The sequence below is a fragment of the Anguilla rostrata genome, chromosome 2, assembly GCF_018555375.3.
Source record: "Anguilla rostrata isolate EN2019 chromosome 2, ASM1855537v3, whole genome shotgun sequence".
Classification (NCBI taxonomy): Eukaryota; Metazoa; Chordata; class Actinopteri; order Anguilliformes; family Anguillidae; genus Anguilla; species Anguilla rostrata.
The window spans coordinates 70,403,255-70,428,086 of NC_057934.1; the positions used below are offsets into that span (position 1 = coordinate 70,403,255).

Consider the following 24,832-nt stretch of genomic DNA (forward strand, 5'->3'; position numbering starts at 1 on the left):
CCTGGAAGAGCAAAGATGTTCCAATTACCTCAGACACATTTCCTTTCCTTACATCCTTCAATGGGTGGTGCTAGGTGCAAGGCAAGGAAGCAAGGTGAGAAAATAAGTAGTTGGAACATACCCCTGAAGCCTTCACTGCATGTTTCTCCAGGTAATGTCCTTTTTGATGGGTGCCATTCACAGGTATCTGTCATCTGTCACATCTGTCTATCTGGGACCACTGCCACCCTAAATCATTCCTAATCTGAGACATTTCATCGAAATGTACACATGAAGCTTCATGATTTGAAACACATGCTATTTACACCATTTGATGTATGTAAAACACCCTTCCTAAACAGGGACTTGAACTCTGGAACCACAAATTTAAAGTCTGACACTCAGTACTGACTGAGCTATCTGGGCCCCACTAAAGAAGTGCAGACAGCTAGTTCGCTAGGTTCAAAGTAAAAACTTAGTGCAATCACATTGGCCAGTGGGAATATTACTGAAACACAGCACAAGTTTGCACTGCAGACAGTAATCCTCCCTTCACTGGCCTTTGTGGGTATTTTTCACAAGGGTTATCCTTTACTTTTACATTTTAAACATTTAGCAGATGCTCTTATTTGGAGAAATCTGAAGATCTTACATACAATACATATTTCTATTTAAAGCTAGATATTGGCTGGAGCAATTCAGGTTAAGTACCTTGTGCAAAAGGTAAGATGGCATCACCACAGGTGAGAATTGAACCCACAAGTTCAAGTCTACTTCCTGAAGCTTCACAAAATGAATGTTGTGATTCAATCAGAATTAAGTACAAATATATTAAATGAATAAGAAAACATACAAAGATTATTCAAGGGAGAAAGAAGCATGAGCCTACAGAACAGTAGATGCAAAAGAAAACTTAGCAGGAATAACTGTTTGTAAACAAAAAGGTTAAAAAACAAATGTGTCCAAGAGATCCTACATAGGGCTTTTTCCTGTTTAAGTTTAACATGAGGTAGACAAGGACAGTCAATGCAGACAGGAGGTTTGTCTTTTTAAACGTTTATTTCCAAAAGTTAATACACAGTTCGCACAGTTAATTAATTATTACATGTCTGATAGTCACTCAAAACAGCTTGAGTTTTGTTGAGAGTAACATGAGGGTTTGTGTGCAGTGAATGAAGGTGCTGATTCCTTGTACCCTTTGGTTTGAATCTGAATCAGCTGAACCTATTCAATCTAGCAGCACTTATTATCAAGGCTTACAAACATTTACTGATCAAAGAAAGGTTTAGTGAAGAACAAAAGAGCTGAAGTTCACATCCATCAGCTGGAGTGGGGTTTAGGTCCGGCTCACAGCGCACAGCAGGTGGGTGGAAGGGCTGAGGGTGAACCCCACGGTCGGTGTCAGGTCCAGCTCATCCTCGGACACCCCTGGCGGTGGTGTGAAGCGGAACCTCTGCAGGAGGAAGGTGAAGAAGAGGAAGAGCTCCATCCTGGCCAGACTCTCTCCCAGACAGGCCCGTCGCCCTGCGAGGAAGAGATCATCACAGCACCAAAATACAGCTACAGGAGAGAGAGATAATCACGGCACCTAAATACAGCTACAGGAGAGAGAGAGATAATCACAGCACCTAAATACAGCTACAGGAGAGAGAGAGGGATAATCACAGCACATAAATACAGCTACAGGAACGAGAGAGATAATCATAGCACCTAAATACAGCTACAGGAGAGAGAGAGAGAGAGAGAGAGAGAGAGAGAGAGAGAGAGAGAGAGATAATCACAGCACCTAAATACAGCTACAGGAGAGAGAGAGATAATCAAAGTCCCTAAATACAGCTACAAGAGAGAGAGATAATCACAGCACCTAAATACACCTACAGGAGAAAGACAATCAAAGCACCTAAATACAGCTACAGGAGAGAGATAATCACAGCACCTAAATACAGCTACAGGAGAGAGGGACATAATCACAGTACCTACATACAGCTATAGGAGAGAGAGATAATCACAGCACCTAAATACAGCTACAGGAGAGAGATAATCACAGTACCCAAATACAGCTACAGGAGAAAGAGATAATCACAGCACCTAAATACAGCTACAGAAGAGAAAAAGATAATCACAGTAACTAAATACAGCTACAGGAGAAAGAGATAATCACAGTAACTAAATACAGGTACAGACTACTCTTAGTACAAACTGAAGCGTGTCCCTCCTCTGACTGAAAATAGCAACCTGTGGATCAGGAAGCTGACGTGTCATATCTGCTGCATTCTTGCATTGGTTCAGAGAGCTTTGCTTTGCCATGCGCTGCGCTGTGCTGTACCTGCAGAGAAGGGCATGAAGGCGTCTCTCTTGATGAAGCAGCCCTTCTCATCCAGGAAGTGGCCGGGGTTGAAGCTGTGGGGGGTCTCCCACTCCTCCTCATCCTGCAGCACTGACGTCAGGAGTGGGATCACTGTAGTTCCCTGTAACACGCATGCATGCACGCACACACACGCGCACGCAAACACCATAATTTGCACACGTGCACACACACATAGTGCCATCTGGCAGACGCTGCCACAGCATCTGATCTCGGACCAACAGACTCCCAGGCCACATCTACCATCATAAGGGTGTTGACCCCTTATGATAAGTCCAGCTATCAGTACGTAACTCCTACAATATGTACATAACTATGGATATCTGAACATAACTCCGGATATGTATACATACTGTAACTCCTGCGATCTGTAAATATCTCCTGCTGTTCAAGCGATATCACACGAGTGGGAGTGCCCGCGATTTGACCGTAGGCACGAGGCCGCCAGCTAATATGCAGTATAACAGAATGACCTTGAGCGCACCACCCCGAGTGCTCACATACAACAGTTATATAAACTAGGCTGTTCATCAAATAATGGTAGTTTGAGGCAATAAATTATGATTATCATTTATTTGGGCAATGCTATAAACAAACATTAAGGATGACTGGACTGTGTCTGTGTATGATACAGGAGATTTTGGAAAGTGGTGTACTATCTGATACGATCGGCACAATAGACTAACTAAATCTTGCCTTATTCCTCCTTCCAGGAGGATAGTTTCACGTTATGTGTTAATAAATAGCTAGCTACTGTTTGGCTGTGTTACACTAAATTTAGCAACATCGGCAGTTAGCCAGTAGGCCTGTCACCAGCTAACTTAAAAACCTTCACAGAAATGTGCGTTGCAATCAAGTCCCACTTCGCGACTGACTCCAAGCTAAGCTGCATCTCCATTTAAATCTGCTTTATGTAAACTTGGCACAGTTGTGGCACACAGCATAGCACCGAATTCAGGGACCATCTGTGGCTGGGACACAACCAGAATAAAGCTATTCCTCCATTTATTTATTTTGTTGAGGTCATGAAAGAAGTGTTTCTGGATGAAGTGCCGAAGACTGCATGTGCCAACCATCGTGAATAAACGCATCAGAAATAATCTGGTCTATGCTGTGTAGAATTGATTATGCATACATGCAATCTTTACAATTGTTTGTGATTTGGCAATTCTATGCCAGTGTCCTAATTATGCGATAAGACCTTGATAAGTATAGGTGACTTAGTGCAGGTCTAAAACACAAACCTGCACCCACACCGGCCCTATTCAGAAAAGACTGTACATAATTGAGCCCTGCAGCCATTAAACCAGACAGCTTAGGAAGAGAGGGATGGAAGGAGAAAACAAATGTGAGAGAAGAAGAGAGGAGATGAGGAGGGAGAGAGGGAAGGATACAGATTAGGCGAGGTGGGTGATAGAACCTTCTTGATGAAGTGTCCCTGGAAGGTGACGTCACAGCTGGTGGTGTGGGGAATGCTCATGGGTACAATGTTAGCCAGTCTCTGGATCTCGTGGATCACGGCGTCTGTGTAGGGCAGGTTCCTCCGGTCCTCCACCCGGGGTTCCCGGTCCCCAATGACCCGGCTCAACTCCTCCTGAACCTGGTCTGCACCCCAAGAGAGGGAGAGAGAGAGAGAGACAGTGAAAAAGCATACATTTTCTTAACAACAATCCAGGCACAACTCTGTGTGTGTGTGTGTATTTCCGCACCCTGTATGTGGGGGTACTTGGCCATCAGCAGCAGACCCCATCTCAGGGTGGTTGCAGTGGTATCCGTCCCTGCTGCAAACAGGTTGTAGATGGTAAATTTCAGGTTGTTGTTGTGGAAGTAGGAACCTGGCTGGTCTGACTCCTGAGAGAGAACAGGTACAGAACACCATAGAGACCATGAACAATAAAATAAAGAGTTGGTTGAACAAACAATTTATTAAAGATGTTGATGATGTATTTCAGCAAATGATGAATGTGTTACTTGCTTGCCACTTCTCTGAAAGCCAATGCAGGAGTTTGCAAACACAGCAAAAAGATTGAATGATTGCAAGAGTAAAACTGGCTTCCCATTCCATCCAGAGATTTATTAGCTTACTCTTCAACCGATTTCCAACAATTTTGCTAGCTGAAATATCATCTTAGCCTGCAAAAGCCTATTGGGTGCAGAATGGATAATTGTGGACGCTGTAGTTATAGAAACGATAGGCTTAGAACTCCATGAAGGTAACGCCATATTTTCGTGTTTTAATCGAAACTGAGACTTTGAACAAACTGGACAGAATAGCTACATGACAACTGTTTGAAATAATATTTGTGTGCGTGCGGCACCAGCAAGCTGCCAAAGCTGTCCGTTCAAGAGCAACAGTGTACAGGATAAAAGGATGAGAGTCTCTGCTGAGCGAATCTACTGTAATGCGATGAAGGCTTGTGGTTAAGAACGACGCAGAGTATGGTTCAGTTGAGTCCCGGTCCGGTTCTCCCTCTCCATACCTCCTGCTGCCGATCCAGGAAGGAGTCCACAAATCCCCTGAGGTCCTGGGAGTTGAGTGTGTCCCTCAGTCCCTGCACCAGTCCCATAATCTCCTCAAGGTTGTATCCGTCGTTCTTAAAAATCTGGGTCCGATTCACCAGCCACCAGCCACAGCACCAGCGCAGCCAGGGGAACATGTTGTACAGCTGCAGTAACCAGCCAAAAAACAAAAACAGCTCAGGATCAGAACTACAAAGGACAGGTGTAGGACAGGTGAATCTATGGCCTTTTCTGTCATTGGGAAGGTCCATTCAAAGTTTTCTAAGAAGAATATCAAAGTTCCTGTTGATAAGGCGACCATGAGGACATTAACTACATCACTAGTTCAGTGCCACTATGATTACACCTGCACAGCCTCATGCGATGAGTAACAAAAAGAACAAGGAGAACTCCAAAAAGCTTAAAACAAACTAATGAGGGTAGTCCTTAGAGGCATATTATGCAGCTTTTTCAAGCCTTGCTGAGGTCCTGTGTTTACAATCAAAGAAGTCTCCTCCTCCATCTTCAACCCCAACTACTCCCCCCAAGTACTCAACTTTGGCCATCTAGCTACCTAATGTACACTACATGGCCAAAGGTATGTGGACACCTGGCATGCAACGACTTTATGGATATTAATATCGAGTTGGTCCATTATTTGCTGCTATATAACAACCTCCACTCCTCCGGGAACGCTTTATACTAGACGTTGGAGCATTTCTGCAGGGATTTGCTTCCATTCAGACAAGAGCTTTAGCGAGGTCAGGGACTGATTGAGGCGGCTAGACCTGGCTCCCAGTTGGCTTTCCAATTAATCACAAAGTTGTTGGATGGGGTTGAGGTTAGGGCTCTGTGCAGGCCAGTCAAGTTCTTCCACAAAACCATTTCTATGTGGACCTTGCTTTGTGTCCCAGGGCACTGTCATGCTGAAACAGGAAATGGCCTTCCCCAAACTGCTGGGGAAGCACAGAATCATCTAGAATGACCAACACAGAACACAGTGTACTCATCTGTGGTCCAGTAACTATTTCTATTTCTCCACAGAACTGCAGAGCACATAGAGTAGGGGAGCTGTAACTGACAGTTGGAGAAAGATCTCTCTCACTGAGAAAAACTGGTGGCCTACGGGCTCCTGATGTGTCATTAAAAAAGAACTAATGTAGAGGGATAACATGAGGAACCCTGGTTGACTTAACCCACCTTACCCCTGGAATGCGGACAAAAATCTACTGTCCCACCACAAAGGACTCAAACTTATAGATCCCCAAAGACAGAACCCAGGCTACAGCTTGTAATGTCTTGGCAATGGAGCCCAGCTGTACCTGTGGCTCAAGCCTTTACCAACTAAGCCACTTGGGTCAAATGTTGTATTACCATCAAATCCAGAAAGAATTTAAAAGGTTAAAATTTCTAACTTTCTGAGGATTAGTGAACATTACCAGTATTTCAGCGGAGCCACACAGGTGGATGTTTTCACCGGTCCTGTCGACCATTTTCTGAAAGGCGGGGTCAGCGTAGTCAAAGCAGGTGCCGTAGACGATGGCGCTGATTATGTTGGAGACGCAGTAATTCACTGGCTGAGTGGTGTTGAAAGGCTCACCTAAAGAACAAAAAAAAGTTAAGAAAACCCTCCAGTTTTGTCAAGAGTTTAAAGGATAAAAGACATTCTTCCGAACTCAAGAACTTGAGGTCTCCAGCGATTAAACAAAACAATTGCACACAGGTAAGCTGTTGGACAGTGGATTCTAATCTCTGGCAGAGGATTCTAAGTTTCTAGGACCCAGTGTGCTGCTTCTTGTCACAACCAATATCTGCATCAGTTAAGTCTGAAAACATGTATTTTAAGTTAATGATAAGCACTATATTTATTTCCATAAAGGTACAGGAAACTGAAATTTGTGAATCTATTTTTTAGCATTCACAACACAATTGATGCAAAAAAATGTATTAATTAATGTGAGGGTTTCAGTCAGTCCACCAGTGATTACACTGGTTTGATTACAGCGCATTGGTTTGTGATTACAGCGCATTGTCCCTGTCAAGTATGCAAGTATTAAAATGACGTTAGCCGGCACGTGAAGTGTCTTTCTCTGACTTCCTCAGAGTGTGAATAGAGGCAGTGACTGACACTTGGGCGTGTGCTTGGGCGGACAGCACATAACTGTCTCTCCCAGATCGATAGCAGAAGTTGCAGAAATTAGTGCTGAAAAATATGACTGGCTATTTCAAAATAAAATGTTGATTGAATCCAGCCCTATATGTCTCTCTCACCCTTAAAATTCTCAAACACCTCAATGAGGGAGCGGGATTCCTCGATGATCTTCTCCTCGCTCCCCCTCTTGCCCATTCCGAAGTCGCGCAGGTTGGTGAGGGAGAAGCGTCTCATCTCCTTCCAGGAGTTTCCGTTGGAGAACAGCACACCTGGGAGAGGGCAGAACGCCACAGGGGGGGCCTTGCAGCCTTGAAATCTGTCGGTCTGAAATCATTTGTGCAAACAAATGCAAATGTGGAAGACAGTTCAGCAGTAAGACATAGGAGAAACACTCGCTAGCACCCAGCTAGCAAGCACCAATGGTTGGGCCACTGTCAGCCCTCGGTGCACCTATGTTGTAAGAATCAGCACTGAAGTGGTCGGGTGGCAGACCGTTCCCCAACTACTAATTTTAACAGCTGATCCTCCACTGGAATGCCTTTCCTTGACTGTCCAATAGCCCACTGCTGTAGTGCTGATTCTGCAACAGCAGGCTGCTAGTGGGCATTTCAGGGCTATTCAAGTGTGTCTGAAAGCATCCGACCAGAGACAGACTATTGGCCCTCTGATCAGTGTGGGGGAAAAGGTATGCTTGGACACTCAAAGACTGTGGCGATGTCCAGATGGATAAATGTTCTGGGTCACTATATTTGCTGAAGTGCACGTAGATTGTCAAACCGACAAACAGACAGGACTGGACTGGATTACATACCGTGCCCTTGCAGAGTCTCTCTAAATATGGGTGAAATTTCCCGGTCTCCAAACTCTTCAGCGTAGTTGACCAGCGCCTGTTTGACCGTCTTGTAGCCTGCCAGGACGACCACCTTCTTGGGGCCCAAGTGTATGGTGAACACAGATCCATATTTCTTAGACAGCTGGAGAGACAGAAAATAAATTAACAGGACTTCTACCGTGACAGTACCCAAGCCTTCATTTTGTTGTCAGTTGTTTTTTTTTTTTTTGTCCTGTTATTCATAAACAGAACATGAACACAAACATCCACACCACTGCTGAAAATTACAGTAAAAAGTCTTATTGGTTCTTAACAACAGACACATTTAAAAACTGCCTTTTATTTCAAACATTTTGAATGAACAGCAATAATCAGGTGCATTACAGCACAGAGACTGTTGGATACCTTCAGCTAAACTACTAAAACTCTTGATTCAGGGCTGGGTTCACGGCACACTCTGTTCCTGTTCAGTCATATCATAACAAAGTCTACTTCAGGAAACTGTGGGATTATCTTTTACCCAAGTCTCTATGTTAATCAACACACAAACATGTTTGTCCAGTCTTGCTTTCTCCAAGAAAAATACCTAAAATCATGTCAATTTTTATCCTTTACAGACAAAAAAAGATGTCCATTTATTTCCTTGCAATGGGGCCATGACAGTTCATTTCATTCTTGTTTAAGTTGTCAAGCACTGGCCAATCTCCAGTTAGTGCCAGACCACTCAGCGCAGGAGGTAAGAGCAGTTGTCTGGCAGTCGGATGGTTGCCAATTCGAGCCTCGCCCTGGGCGTGTCGAAGTGTTCCTGAGCAAGACACCTAACCCCTAAACGCTCTGGCGAATGAGAGGCATCAATTGTAAAGCGCTTTGGATTAAAGCACTATATAAATGCAGTCCATTTACCACTAATGAGGACAAACAAGAGCTCTCAAATCACCACAGTTTTAGATTCTTCGCACGGGTTGCTAGTCGAGTTCGGAGTCGGGTTTCACGAGCCATTTAATTACTTGCAATGAGAGATGTGAATTGGTAGCAGATTGTACCTGTGAGGTCTTGCGAACCTACCCTACCAATGGACCGCTCATCTCATCAGATTGCGCTATGCAGGTCGAGGCCTGGTTGAAAACCAAAGGATACTGGATCGTCTCTGGCGGCCTTCCCGTGTAAATCAAGCCAGCTATAATCACTTTTATTTATTTTTATCGAGTTGTGACCCTCCTTGTGTATCATTTATGTTCTGTATTGATGTTTCAGTTTTTATATTTTTATCTTTCTTACTGTTTCTTTCATTACATTACATTACATTATAGGCATTTCGCTGACGCTCTTATCCAGAGCGACTTACAACAGTGTAACCAAACTCAGGATCAAGTCCACTTAAGTCCATTGAACAACATGCAGATAAAAAGCCTTTACTATGATGCATACATTAAGGAGAAACAAGATAGTCTGAACCAAAATTTTTTTTTTTTTTTTTTTTTTTTTTTTTTTTTTTAATAGTTATGGGAGGGGGTTTAGGGAAGAGGAGAGAGGTACACAGAGAAGAGGTGCGTCTTGAGTTTCCGTTTGAAGGTGCTCAGACACTCTGCTGTTCTGACCTCCACTGGAAGATCGTTCCACCATCGTGGGGCCAGAACTGCAAAGAGTCGAGACCTTGTTGCTGCTCGTGTTGGGGGAGGAATCAGCCGCCCTGTAGTAGCCGATCGGAGCGATCTGGCCGGCTTGTAGGGTCTGATCATCTTCTGCAGATAACCAGGAGCTGACCCTTGACTGCTTGGAAAGCAAGCACCAGTGTCTTAAACCGGATGCGAGCTTGCACTGGTAGCCAGTGGAGGGAGATGAGGAGGGGAGTGACGTGGGAGTCACGAGGAGGTTGTAAACCAGACGTGCTGCTGCATTCTGGATGAGCTGAAGGGGTCTGGTGGCTGATGCTGGGAGGCCAGCCAGGAGGGAGTTGCAGTAGTCCAGACGTGACAGTATCATGGCCTGGACCAGGAGCTGTGTGGAATAATTGGTGAGGAGTGGTCTTATTCTGCGGATATTGTACAGGATGAACCTGCACGACCGGTGGTTGCCGCGATATTCTCAGAGAGTGACAGCCTGTTGTCCAGCACAACTCCAAGATTTCGGGCACTCTGTGAAGGGTGTAGGGGAGTGTCTCCTAAAGAAATGGGCAGATGAGAAGTGGGAGAGGTAAGAGAAGAAATATGGAGAAGTTCCGTTTTGCTTGTGTTGAGCTTGAGCTGGTGTTTGGTCATCCAGCTCTGGATGTCACTCAGGCAGGCGGATATGCGATCGGAGACCTGAGTGTCTGTGGGAGAGAAAGAGTAGAAAAGTTGAATATCATCTGCATAGAGATGATATGACATGCCATGGGCGGCAATAACAGGGCCAAGGGACCTAGTATACAGAGAAAAGAGGAGGGGACCAAGGACAGAGCCCTGAGGGACCCCAGTTGTGAGGGGACGAGGAGCTGATACTGCACCGGCCCAGGCAACCTGGAAGGAGCGGCCGGAGAGATAGGACGCAATCCAGTTGAGGGCTGGTCCGCAAATTCCCAATTCTGTCAGGGAAGACAGAAGTGTAGGATGGTCAACGGTGTCGAAGGCAGCTGAGAGGTCAAGAAGAATTAGGACAGATGAACGGGATGCTGCGTGTGCTGCGTGGAGAGACTCAGTGACGGAGAGCAGGGCAGTCTCCGTCGAGTGACCGGGTCTGAAACCAGACTGCTGAGGGTCTTGGAGGTTATGCTTAGAAAGAAAAGAGGAAAGTTGGTTAGACGCAGCACGTTCGAGAGTTTTAGATAGGAATGGAAGAAGGGATACCGGTCTGTAGTTCTGGGTGAGGCAGGGGTCCAGTGTTGGTTTCTTCAGAATGGGGGTGATGTGGGCTCTTTTGAAAGATGACGGGAAGGTGCCAGAAGTCAGGGAGGAGTTAATCAGGTGGGCGATGAAGGGGATGATCTCTGGTGAGATCAGCTGGAGGAGGGTAGAGGGGAGGGGATCAAGGGCACAGGTGGTGGGACGGTGGGAGAGCAAGAGTTGGGAGACATCAGGGAGAGAGAGTGGGGAGAAGGTGGAGAATGTGGGGGGGGTCATAGAGGGGATGGAGGGAGGGAAGGGTGGGGAGTCGGGAGGGTCAAGGGAGCTGCGGATGAGTATGACGCTTTCATTTTGCTGTAGTTAAAAAAAAATGTATTTTTAAAATTTTTATTTACTCTTTTTACCTTTGTTTTATTACTTTGCGTATTTTGTGAAACAGCTTGTTATGCATCGTTTAAAGGTACAAATAATGATTTTGGGCCTCATTCACAAAACATTTCTTAAATTATTCTTGCTTTTGTTCTTGAAAATGTTCCTGAGAAAAAACTATATTGTTATCATGATTCATGACACACGTGTGGACCTTTGTCTTTGAGCATATCCCAGGTGTATGAGATGATGAATGCTGACCGCGTGTACATTTTATGCACAATCCTGTTTATGTGACTAGCATAAGGAAAGAGCCATGAACAAATACAGATAAGAAAAAAAAAAAAGCCAAAATGTTCTTGGGAAAGGTTCTTACACACAGTTTACAATCAATCTCAAATATGATCGTACACGTTTCGTGAATTAGGCAAATTTTGTACATTATTAATATGATGTGTCATACATTTTTGGTTTATGCATGCTCTATGTCCACGTTCTCAGTAATGAATTAACTGTGGCCCTAGCAGCAGCTGATGGCGGTAAATGAGCTATCAGGTTGCCTGAACAGGTTAGCGCACTTGCGTCACTCTGAATAAGAGTTCAGGCAGATACCTGTTCAGGCAGATTCCTGAACATGTACGACCAGGGCATGTGAATGTGAGGACATGAAACAGAGAACACCTTTAAATCCATTCGTTAGAATAATGCATTCAATAATAGGTGTAGGTGCCTGCAAAAAAAAAAAGCTTTTCAGTCAAAGCTTTGCATTAAAAGTTTAAACAGTGCTTGTCCTTATCATGAGGTCGTCTGCCATTTAAATGGTCATTTATGTGTATTTGTTGAAGTTTTTGTTGCTCAAGTCAAGTCTATCTAAATACATATTCTGTCAGCTGTGGAAAGAAGAGAATGATATGTATAATTGTATAATTTTAATTGTAAACAAAATAGCAGAACGAGGAATAAAGATTTTATATTCCTGTCACGTATTGCTTCAATAATTTCAAATGTGTTTTATGTCTGTGCTATATTATCTAATTATTTTTTGGAGGTTATTTAAATTTTTTGTTATAGTATCCTCAATACCTTACCATGAAAGGTGGCATATACATTATTATTATTATTTGTAGTAGTAGTAGTAGTAGTAGCAGCAGCAGCAGCAGCAGTAGCAACTACAACTTTTTTTTTGTCCTTACCTCACAGAGAGACAGGTGGAGCTGTTTGAGGTCCAGGAGAAGCAGGTTCCCAAAGAGGGGCAGGGGTCTGGGTCCCGGTGGGTCTTTTCCCTGCCCAGGGGTGGAAGACAGCAGGTAGAGCAGAAACAGCACCAGCACCACCCCCAGGAGGGTCAAGGGTGGGGGCATCTGGGGTAAAATCCCCTCCAACATAGCTCCCTCTGATCTGGTCAGCCCCAAAACACAGGAGAGAGAGTGAGTACGGAGGAGTGTGTGAGAGATAGAAAGAGTGAGAGGAAGAGGAGAGAGAGAAATTTTAGCAGAAATTTTAATAGCAGCACCAGTAGCAGAGCTTAGCGTTTTCTCCTATTTTTTGACAGCTGGAGGTAGGGAGAGAAAGGGAGTCGACAGCATCAACACTCCCTAGTAATAACGCAGCAGCCTGTTCCAACAACAGGAATCCTTCAGGGAACTGAGCAGCAGAGGGAAAAAACTTCTTAACCTCAGGCCAGTGGGTGGGACCACAGCTGACAAATCACAAACAAGCTGTGAGCATGGTCCTAAATGCGGGGATATTTCACTGGGCTGGATTGGTTCTACAGTTCTGCCGACCACCTGCCTGGGACCCAAGGGAAGTTCAAGGTGGATAAAGGAGATCTGGGGAACGGTGTAAACGACTGTGCTTTCAGCGTCCCACACCTGAACTGAGCAACACTGTGCTGTAGAGGTTTGTGAGTGCAAACTCCTTTTTTTTTTTTACCACGTTTTGTACTTTTTAAAACTGTAAAACTGCGAATGGTAAATGGGCTGCATTTATATAGCGCTTTTATCCAAAGCGCTTTACAATTGATGCTTCTCATTCACCAGAGCAGTTAGGGGTTAGGTGTCTTGCTCAGGAACACTTCGACACGCCCGGGACAGGGATCGAACCGGCAACCCTCCGACTGCCAGACAACCGCTCTTACCTCCTGAGCTATGTCGCCCCCATATGTCGCCGTGAGAGACCGCAAAGAGCGCGCACCGTGCAAATTCACCCTCAGCCGGCCCTCGGGACCGTGAATGTTACCGTGAGGAGAACCGGGTGTGTGGCACAAGTGGCCATTTTCCGCGTGCGGAGCTGACTGTGCCGTTGCCCAGCCACCGCATGCGAACGCTGAGGTTTTGCTGTTGGGGACACCGTCAGTCCAGGTTCCCTCTGTAGGAGAATTTTGAGACTCCCCATGAGTGTGATGACGTCACATGTTAAAGTTTTTTTGTTAAAGGGTATTCCTGTCAATGTTGATCAGACTGTTTCCTCCAAACTCTCAATGCTTCATGATAAAAATTATATACACTCATATATCACATGTATAACTATATACTAATATAATCAATATGTAATCCAATAACTCTATATCAGTAGTTGCAGCAAAGCTTATGGTAACGCAAGAAACCACAGTATCCACTGTAGAAAAAAGGCAAACGCAGAAGGCTTAAGAAAAATCATACTTACTCATTAAGCAGAAAACACTAATCGAATAATAATTCCAGCAGATAACACTAACCAAAAACTAATCATATATTACTAAAAATATAATCCAAAAAACTAACAAAGCGTTATTACCCAATAGAAATATGCTAGAAAACTTAGAAAACTAATACTTTACAGTGACCCCTGTGTAACCTGAATAAAAAAGAAAAAGTACAGGAGACTATAAACTCTATGAACTTGTATGTGTAAATGGAAAAATACAGAAAGCAATGACGTGTATGCATAGTGGAAAAGTACAGAGTAAGGGAAAATTGGAAAAATACAGACAGCAATGACGTGGTGTATGCGTAAGTGGGAAAGTACCACGTAAGGGAAAATTGGGGTACCTGTCCACTGATGAAGATTAATTAAAGACATCAATAGAACTAAAAATCCGTTTTGGGGCACCTGTCCACTATGATAAAAATACTTACTAATACAGTAAGAACATCATAAGGACCGAAAATCATCTTTATGCCAAAAAGGTCAAGTTGACCCACGAACAGGAAAGTGAAACTCCTTACTGTGCCAGAAAAGATCAGATGGCTGATATTTTTAGAAATGTGTTAAAGGGGGGTTGTGGGCACAAATTGTGTATAAAATGTATGCAAAACTGACAATCGAGGTTCAATTCCCCTGAATTGATCCGGCTTTGTGCACCTGTGCAATAAAGTCTAAACTTTCTGAAGAGCTTGCTGCTGTTGTGTCTTTTCCCTCCTGAAATTGTTTTCTACAGATTGGCGATTGGCGTGGAACTCTGTCGTTTCCTAGACACGACACCTCGCGTGGTTGTGTGCACCCCTCTCCTCACACCTTCTAGACATGCTGCCATAGCACAGTGCCCTGAGGCTTTCCACGTTACACTTTGGCCTCCACATTTGCAGGTGTTACTGCCCTAATTTCTACAGTGCTTTACCTTCTTCTTTCTTTTTTTTTTTTTTTTTTTTTGTCCCTGGGGCTTCTGCCCTTCCCTTGCCCTGAGTTTGGGGCCCGCTCCAGCCCTGTCCCTCTCCCTGAGTTTGAGGACCGCTCCAGCCCTGTCCCTCTCCCTGAGTTCGAGGACCGCTCCAGCCCTGTCCCTCTCCTTGAGTTTGGGGACCGCTGCAGCCCTGTCCCTCTCCCTGAGTTTAGGGACCGCTCAAACCCTGTTCCTCCACTGGTTCAAGCCCACGCCTTGACAAAACCTGGAGCCCCAGATGCATCACCCCGCCTCTCTGAACTGCATATTCTACATCCCTTCATTTGGACGTTCTACTTCACCTACTAGTATAATACTTTACATTACATTACAGGCATTTGGCAGACGCTCTTATCCAGAGCAACATACAACAAAGTGTATAACCATAACCAGGAACTGGTTTAAAAGCTAGTGTCTAAAGCTAGCTAGTCGGGTCAAGTGTAACGTTAAAGAAAAGACTCGACAGTGCGCAATATTTCACTGTATGATACGGAGCCAAGCCCTGGCCAGCAAAAAACTGTCCGGTGACCTCCAGTGAAACACTCGCAACTGTAGTTAAAATTGTAAATTTCATCAAAGGTCGCCCCACCAACAAGCGTCTATTCGCAGACTTACGCGAGGATGAAGCGCACCAAACCCTCCTCCTGCACTCAGAGGTGCACTGGCTCTCAGTGCAACAGTTTCCACTACTGCTGAAACAGTCCGAGGGCACTGTGCCTGTGTCTTTACTTGGCGAGTTCACCCGCCATATGAACTTGCTGCAAGAGGAGTTAAAATCGCGGTTTCGCTGACACACGTCTCCAAGGAATCGTGGGTTTTGGATCCCTTTATCGCCAAAATCGAGGATGTGGAATACCTGAACTGCGAATGTGAGCTTGCTGACATCCAGGCTGATTCACTGTCAAAGAAACAAGGATTCAAGAAGTTTTGGACTGCCAAGGGACCGAGCATTGCTCCACAGCTCACAGTGCATACCGCGACCAGGATGGTACTCCCATTTAGTACGACACATCTCTCAGAAGAGATGTCGTACTGAGATCTCTCAGAAACGGCCATCAGCACACTTGTTGCCATCAAAACAAAAGCACGCAACAGACTGGACGTTCACAACGACTTTAGGCTGGCTGTCACTCACATTACACCGGACATTCCATCCCTGGTTGTGGGCATGCAAGCCCAAGGTTGCCATTAAAGAAGAACAGAAAAGCACACGACACTTGTGTATGGTAGCTAGGCTATGCCCTCTCGAAATAATAATAGGCTAATAAAAAAAATGGTAATGTGGTAGGTTGGCATATTAAGCAGGTAAAATAATCGAGACTATCTGGCATGGAGCAGGCAGCAGAAAGACAAGGAGGGATTCAAGTTCAAGTACAGGTTCATTAATCAAATTCACCACAGGGTCCCAACAGACTGTCTGTTGAAGGCCTACACTTAGGCTACGTTCTAAAAAAGAAGAAAATAAAATGATGAATGTAAATATGAAATAAATATGATACATGCATAGCATTGCAAGTTATATCAGCTAATAAAGGCATAAAAAGAAAGAAATGTATCATTTTTTCTTTAATAGCCTATGGGGAAGGGCGCAAATTCCATCAGGTGTAAGTTAGGGGGGCTCTGGGGAAGAAAGGTTGGGAACCCCCGGCCTAAGGCAATGTTGAAACTGAGCTCACTTATTTCACTGCCTAGCGCCTACTAGGTTACGTTAGCAGCGTAGCAACGCTAACGTTAGCATAGCTAAAACCATAAACGCTACACAATAACGTTAGCTTCAACAGTTTGAATTCACGGTGACAACTTACCTTACCGCTCGGCAGGACCAATGGACTCCCTCTAGTTGGTATTCATTTTTGTGAAGCTGGACTCGACGATTGAGAGCAGATGGTCAAACTGCTCTCGATTCATCCTGAAGTACGCCGTGAACCGGCCATCATCCAGGTGAAGCTCCTAGTTGTTCCTCCTCATGAGGGTCTCATGTACCCAAACAGATCTCTGTCTCTCTGTGTCCAACTTGAAATTTGCGAACATCCTCTCACCCTCAATCAGAGCCAGAGCAAGTGCCCTCCGCCTGTCCATTTTTTATGTAGATGTAGTATATTTCCCTAACTATTTTTAGCTAGCTAATAAAATGTACAGATTGGTAAGTTTACTTCACAGCAAAGTAACGGTTGGGCTTATGACAGGTGATTCTGTGGTTGCCTTGCAACAAGAAAAAAAGACGCAGCAAGCAGCTCTTTTTTTTAATTGTAGGTTTTTTACAGTCTCTGGCTTCAACACAAAAAAGCAGTGCGGTGTGCTGATTCGGGCCTAAGGCTTGACCAGAGACTGTAAAAAATATGGACAAAGCTATTGTGACGTCACCCATTGCCTCTCCGTGGGTCTGTAAAACACGTTTTGAAGCTCAATGGCGGGTGCGGCTATGTTCTCGATTTGGAGCCAAAACCATAGAGTTAAGCGGTCTTGTGATTTTTACAATGTGATTGACAGTCCGGTGCGGAAAAGCCCATCAACCTGAACGAACGATTGCAGAACGAACTTGAGGCTAGCTGACTGTCTGCCGTTATGTTTTAAAATATATGATCAAATGTTTACGGAGTTTAATTTCCATCCGTGACTGTACTGTGTCATGTAATCACGTTATATGTATGACATTAATAATACAATTATGTTCAGTTATCTTCAATTTATGTTTCTCGGCAAAACGAATATGCTTAGCTAGCATATCAGCTTGCCAGTGAGCTAGGTAAACTATCCGTGGTTAGCTCACGCATTAGCAATATGAACTACAGGGGAAGAACATCGACTGCACTGATGGTCAATCAATCAGAGATGTGTAGACTACTGGTGATTTGACTAGGCTAATTTTCATATAACTGTCTGGTAGACCTGCTGTTAACCAAGCAAGTTATCGTCGTAGGTTTTCGCCACAGCCAGTTAATGAGCCATTAACTGCTACTACTCCATCGCCGTTTGTGGTGTTTACTTGCTGGGTGACCGATCGTTCGCAAGTCACTTTTTACCGAATAAAAATTAACACTGTCAGCGGTGATTAACAAATCTACCAAGTATTTTAATAACTGATCTACAGGCGTGTAAATATGACAACGCACTTTGAAGAGCAAGTTTTCCACCTGTTGCATAAAGACAAAAATAATGTACATTGAATTTCTAATAATTATTATTTTCTTGCTAGCTTCTAGCTTTGTCACATTCGTGCAGCATAGCCCAGGTAGACATTTACGGAATGTACACGACTGACAAGCCATCAAACACGTTTGACAGATGGAATATTTGCCGGTTAGGGTTAGCTAGCTAGTCAAATGGCTTGGTAGCTGAAGTTGCGAACTGTTTTAGCATAGGCTACTGGACTACCACATATAGCAAATAAGCGTTAGCTGATTACGCTTTCTGCCAACTAATTATTTGGTGAAGTGGGCTAAAGGAAATAGTAAAAATGACTCGGCTACCGCAAAACTTCAGAGGAGGATTATTTTATGGTCGTCCAGTGCAGCTGTAAATAGCACACGCTATAATGAAACCACTACAAAATGGGATGCCTGCATTTTCTGACTTCGCACAGGTGGACCGTGGTCGGAGCCGCAATGTCAAGGCCAAGAGACCTCACCTCCCACCCCAGTGACCACAGATTGTAGTCCCTACTGTCCCTACTGCTCAGTCCTCCGCAGTAATCCGGAAGTGACGCAAGCTGTACCTCATTGGTCCAGAACAAATATTGGCACTGTGCCCAAATGACGCAATAAATCATGAAATCGACCCGTGGACAGTCATAAGACGAATAAAATACATTGATATATGAATTTGTTCTTGTGAGAAAAAATTATTGACTTTGTATTTTGATCGCATTTGTACCGTAGACTTACATGGAAACCGGATATGAAAACACCTATACTGGAGCCATCCGTAGTGGCGCTAGTGAGCAACCAGGAACTACAACACCAAAAAATGAGCTTCAAAAACGAAGTCTGGTTTTGGCCGCTTGGGCTTGACTAGTATATTGATCAGTATATTGACACAAACGATTTATACTGTATACCGACCAGAAGTCAGAAAAATGAAAATAACTGATATAGTATGTCAATGTTTATGATTGTGAACATGGTGGAATAATTGAATCAGATGAGTTTTGGAAAACATTCATTGTTTAAAAATAAAAAAAGTGTACATGTTCTGACACATTAAAAATGTTTAAAATGATTAATACAATTCACACTCCATATGAATCAAACGTATTTGTACAATTGTAAAATTAGTGTTACAAGTTATGTACAAGAGGAATTCATAAACATTTATACAGGGAAAGCAAAGGAGAAAGCAACGACACATTGCAGGAAATAAGAGTTTAAGCAAATATTTACATGGCAGAGACCTTGGACTGAGCACATTCAGAGTGTTATTTCATGCATAGTTGATAAACAACATAAAATAATAAAGAGTGAAACAAAGATCCTCAACTGATGTCTGGTAAAACATACAGTCAGAAGACGAAAAATTACACAGTAGCTTGAGCACACATACACATTAAAGCCTCCACATTGGCAGTAGCACAACCGAAAAGGCCAGTACTGTTAATTTTCAGGATAGAAGTTTGCAATAGACATAATTTCTTTCTACAGTACATTCAAACAGTTTTCATATTGTTTATTTTTTTAGTTACACTAGTATCGATTTTATCATCAAAAAATACTAAGCCTTCCAACTACAAGGGAATTACTTTTCTAAAGAACAAAATTGTCAAACGTGTTATTAAAGAAAAATATTGAAAAACTTCCAAATTTCAGTCAGTGCCCTACAGTTGTGCTTACGTAAGAAAGCTCTGAGGAGCTTTAGTCTGAAGAAAAGCTGCATGTTTTTTCACCAGAGAAATTTTACTGCTGGAAATTTTAGCATATATGCTAGATTTAAACAGCTTAACTGCATGATATTGATATTAAATTATAATTGTTCATAATATTAACAGAAAGGTTTAGAAACCCAATTAAATGTATGTATGTATGTGTGTGTATGTATATATATATATAATATATATATACCGTATATATATATATATATATATATATATAATATATATAAATATTAAAGTTATATATATATATACATATATATAAAAAAGTTATGCAAAATATATATATATTATAAATGTGAGCCCAAATAGCAAATTCCAGTATGTTTAGTTCAACACCAGAAAATTCCACTAGTCTAAACACCTGTTCTCACACTGAACAGCATACAGATTAGGGATTTTAATCTGTACACTCATTAATATTAAACTTGTATTTTATATTAAAACATCTCCAACACCGATTACACTAATTTTAGGTCTTTTCACCTAAATGAATAATCTTGTGGCTATTTAAAGCACTTTTCCGAAAAAAACACTTCCCACACTGAGTACATTTGTATGGCTTTTCACCTGTATTAATTTCACTTCTGTTTCGTTGAATTTTATTCTTTTGAAAGAAATTCATTAGGCTTGGGTTTTTACTTGAATTCATTATCATGGGTGCCGTATGAATACTCAGGTGGCGATTTAAATTAAATATTCGGAAAAAACCCTTCCAACACTCGGTACATTTGTAGGGCTTTTCACCTGAATGAATTCTCATATGTGTATTTAAATTAGATTTAGCATAGAAACACTTGTCACACTGAATACATTTGTAGGGCTTTTCACCTGAATGGATTCTCATATGTGTATATAAAACAGATTTGGAATGAAAACCCTTCTCACACTGTGTACATTTGTAGGGCTTTTCAACTGTATGAATCACCTTGTGCTGATTTAAAGCTTTTTTCAGTGTAAAACAATTCCCACACTGAGTACATCTGTATGGTTTTTGACCTGAATGAATCATTTTGTGGCAATTTAAAACAGTAATTCGGGAAAAACACTTCCCACACTCAGTACATTTGTAGGGTTTTTCACCTGTATGAATCCTCTTGTGGGAAATCAAAACACTTTTCTGTGAAAAACACTTTTCACACTCCACACATTGGTAAGGTTTTTCACCAGTATGAATCCTTATGTGGGAATCTAAAGTACTTTTCCGTGAAAAACACTTCTCACACTGTGTACACCTGTATGGTTTTTCACCTGTATGAATTATATTGTGCCGATTTAAAGCTTTTTTCTGTGTAAAACACTTCCCACACTGAGTACATTTGTATGGTTTTTGACCTGAATGAATCACCTTGTGGTAATTTAAAACAGTAATTCGGGAAAAACACTTCCCACACTCAGTACATTTGTAGGGTTTTTCACCTGTATGAATCATTATGTGGATTTTTAAGTCACTTCTCTGTGAAAAACACTTCTCACACTGTGTACACCTGTATGGCTTTTCACCGGTATTAATTTCACTTTTATTTTGGCGAATAGTCTTCTTCTGAAAGAAACTCAATTGGTCTGGGTGTTTTCTTGAGTTGATCATCATGGGTGCCGTATGAATACTCAGGTGGCGATTTAAATTAAACATTCGGGAAAAACCCTTCCCACACTCAGTACATTTGTACGTTTTTTCACCCGTATGATTTCCCATGTGTGTATTTAAATCAGATTTGGAACGAAAACCCTTCTCACACTGTGTACATTTGTAGGGATTTTCACCTGTATGAATCCTCATGTGGGAATTTAAATTACTTTTCTGAGAAAAACACTCGTCACACTGTGTACACCTGTACCGCTTTTCACTCATATTAATTTTTCTTTGATTTCTCTGAATTGTCGTCTTATGAAAAACAGTCAATAGGCTTGGGTTTTTACTTGAATTAATTATCATTGGTTCAGTTATCACATTTGTTCCCTGAATATCAATATGTTTTTTCTGACTGTTTGTGCTTTTCTGTAGGGCAATTCTGGGCTGAGTATTCTCATTGTTTATATCACAGTTATGATTTAAATCCCCACATTGGGTCAGCAGATGATTAATTTCTTCATTTTTACAGTTTTGGTTTGGCTCTCTTGCACATTGCCCTGATTCAGTCTGGTCTTTGTGACCAACAGCAGCTCCATTCATCACAGTATTCATGACGTCACTCACCAAACATTCACTGGATTCATACTTGATTTGATCTGATTTAATATGAACATATTTAATATCCTGTAATTCACTGATGTGTTCTACCTTAACATATCCACCATCAACAGACTCTGTTTTAATCTGGTCGGAATGCAGATGGCTTATACATCGCAGCTGTGCACTGTCTAGGCTCTCAGTCTTAATAAGATCCCCAGGGTGGGGGGAGCCCAGATGAGTTTCTGTTTTAATCAGTGATGTGTGTGTGTGGTGTACATCACTGACCCCGCTGTGTGCTGTAACACACTCTGGCTCCAGTGTGTTGAGTCCTGGTGCAGCGCACTCTGTCTCTGACTCTGCCATGTGGACAGACTCCAGTCCACCGAGTTCCTCTTCTTTCTGTCTGATCCTGTGCTGCTCAGTGAGCTCTGGTAGTGTTGCCTCAGTATCCTGTCTCAGACAGACTCCTGCCTGCATCATACTGCTGTTCAAAGGTGTGCAGAAGTGCCGCTCCTGAAGGGAAACAGGGAAAGGGATTTAGCCTTAATCAAGCAGGCCCTACTGTAGCAGCTGACACATTTTTTACACTCTGCTGTCCTGATGATGCCTGATTGACCATAGGGGGTCACAAGGTGCATCACAATGGTGGGGGAAACCCTTCCACCCTCCCAGGGTGATATCAAGTCTCAGGTCAATTTTTACATTAAGTGATATTTACGATGAGAATGCCATGTGTGCATTTTCTGAGATCAAGAATCCGAGATGCTTAATTCAGATTCGACCAGCTTTTTTCCAGTCTGGTGTGGCTCCAGTACTTGCAAGTTCCTTCTCCCATATCAACTCTGCAGGCAATTTCTTGCAAGTTGCCTTTAGAAGAGACTTGTATATATGTGTTACTACCCTTTGAGAGTGTTTATTAGGGTCTAGCCAGTCTGCCATTGGATGTTCTGGTAATGGCACATTCAACGGAACATTGTGTGCTTTCATTGCTGATCTCAATCTCAAGTATAAAAAATAAGGGGAGCCTGATAGGTCAAAAGGAATCTATCAGACCAGCTCATTCAGTGTAAATTAATACACAAGGCATATGCCACACCATATAGATGGTTCAAAATGAAACTGATTACTTCTCCACATTGTACTATATGTCAGGGCAATGCTGTTGGCACCTTTTTACACGTTTTGGGAATGTCTAGTTGTCCAAGCATCCTGGGGTCACGTCTGTCCAATACTATGAAAATTAGTATGCATACTGTGTAGCATAATGGGTAAGGAGTTGGTCTTGTAACCTAAAGGTCACCGGTTTGATTCCCACTGCCATTGCATCCTTGAGCAAAGGTACTTAACCTGCATTGCTTCAGTATATATCCAGCTGTATAATTGCATGTAAATGCTCTGTCAAAATTGTGTAAGTTGCTCTGGATAACAACGTCTGCTAAATGCCTATAATAGTAGTGGTCTGCTTCAGTCCAGATGACTGCCCATGCCTGCTAAATGATGACTCTTCTCATAATTTTACATTGGCTCAGCGCAGACTGCTCCTGGTGGGTTTCACAGATGCAAAAAAAATAATAACAATATATATATATATATATATATATTTTTTTTTTAACTATCTTGCAATGCTGGATACATCCAGACATATTGTTGAAGAAATACTGGGTACTTTCTCAACAATATGTTGTGAATGTAGAGCGCACTTCACATCTAAATAGAGCCAAGCCCTCAACAGTGCAGGCCGGGGCAGAAATCTCTACAAAGATCAGGGATTGTCTTTCGGTTAAGCCTAATTTATAAATGTTTTTTTTATTTTTTTACAGTCCCTATACAACATGAGAAAAGTTTACTTATGTCATGAGCTACCTGATACAAAGCTACCTTATGGTAGTACTTATTACTTAATTAAGTAACAACATTAATTATTAATTAATAAAGTAATAATTAATGTTGTCTGTAGTTATATCGTTGGTTCTGTAGTGTTTTTTGGTTTGTTTGGATTTAGCCTATTATGTGTGTGTGCGTATAAATTTTTTTTTTTTTTTTAACATTGATCCCAAACAAAAAAGTCTCAGGTCAATTTTGAAAATAGTTTGCGCTTCAACCGTCAATCTGTGTACTTTTTAATGTTTTCTTCTTGCAGAGTAGAAGAACCCCCTTTCTGCAGTGCCTCGGAACATGTGCAGATTTGCATTGCCTTCATTTCAGCTTTGTTAGTCTGAGAGGAAATAAAATCGAGGAAACCAGAAAAACGCAAGACTAATGGGGTTCAGCCTAAATTATTTGGCAATTTCAGCCTAGTTTCAGCCGTGCGACAGTTATAATGTACTGAAAGTACAACGAAGTTGCAATGGATGGGTTTTACTCTGATTTCCAAGGTGCCAAGACCAGTTTATGACGACCACTGGCAATGAGGCAAGGGTATGAACTAGAAGTGGTACTGGAAACGTAAGGCATCAAATGTAACATCTATTACGGAATTTAACTGTCGGTAGACATTATTGAAATAGCGTAGGCGATATCGTGAAGGCACAAGGATGTTTCTGATGCGACCTGCTAGTAAACTGTTTACTGCCTATAGGCCAAGAAAAAAAATCGGCAGTGAACAATGTCAATATTTTCATATACATAAATGCCTAATCAAAATATGAATAGGTATGCTAAATGTGCTCCTATAGGTTAGCTACCTGGGGATACAAGGTAGATGGCAGATGGATTAACCAGATACTTTCGTGCAATTTTCGAAACATTACCTTTTTAATGATTCATTCATCGAGGCAAAACTTCTATCCCTCAGGGTTTGTCCGTTTGCTCTGAGTGTTCTTCCACCACTGAGACAGCGTCCGTAAAATTACGTGTTATTGAAAATAACTGGAGACAGCTTCCATCGAATACTGTACTAAGACTGTAAAAAATCACTCTAAACATGGGATGGGTGTATGGATAGATAGAACTATCTAACTCCCTATAGCCAGTGATCGACCTTGTTATCAAGCTGGCCAGATCACGAGAAGACGAATGAAAACCAGAGACTGAAAAATACGGACAAAGCCCGTCATCCATTGACTCTCCCTGGGTCTCTAAAACACGTTTTGCTTCAGCCTAGTCTGTATTCTCTTCACACTCCAGCACAGTAAGTG

General features: G+C 42.4%; 2 protein-coding genes across 2 annotated transcripts; both read right to left on the reverse strand.

Moving 5' to 3' along the window:
• Positions 1 to 1,175: 1,175 nt before the first annotated feature.
• Positions 1,176 to 24,480, reverse strand: LOC135249308 (cytochrome P450 2K1-like). The gene is made up of 10 exons (XM_064324830.1): positions 24,446 to 24,480; positions 12,212 to 12,416; positions 7,807 to 7,969; positions 7,115 to 7,264; positions 6,283 to 6,443; positions 4,825 to 5,010; positions 4,054 to 4,195; positions 3,765 to 3,949; positions 2,306 to 2,447; positions 1,176 to 1,503 (listed from the first exon to the last, which is right to left on the reverse strand). The coding sequence occupies exons 1-10, from the start codon at positions 24,463 to 24,465 to the stop codon at positions 1,316 to 1,318; spliced, it is 1,542 nt and encodes a 513-aa protein (XP_064180900.1). The 5' UTR covers positions 24,466 to 24,480; the 3' UTR covers positions 1,176 to 1,315.
• Positions 18,800 to 24,581, reverse strand: LOC135249301 (zinc finger protein ZFP2-like). The gene is made up of 2 exons (XM_064324812.1): positions 24,446 to 24,581; positions 18,800 to 22,208 (listed from the first exon to the last, which is right to left on the reverse strand). Exon 2 carries the CDS (start codon positions 22,173 to 22,175, stop codon positions 19,995 to 19,997), a length of 2,181 nt encoding a protein of 726 aa, XP_064180882.1. The 5' UTR covers positions 22,176 to 22,208; positions 24,446 to 24,581; the 3' UTR covers positions 18,800 to 19,994.
• Positions 24,582 to 24,832: the final 251 nt, after the last annotated feature.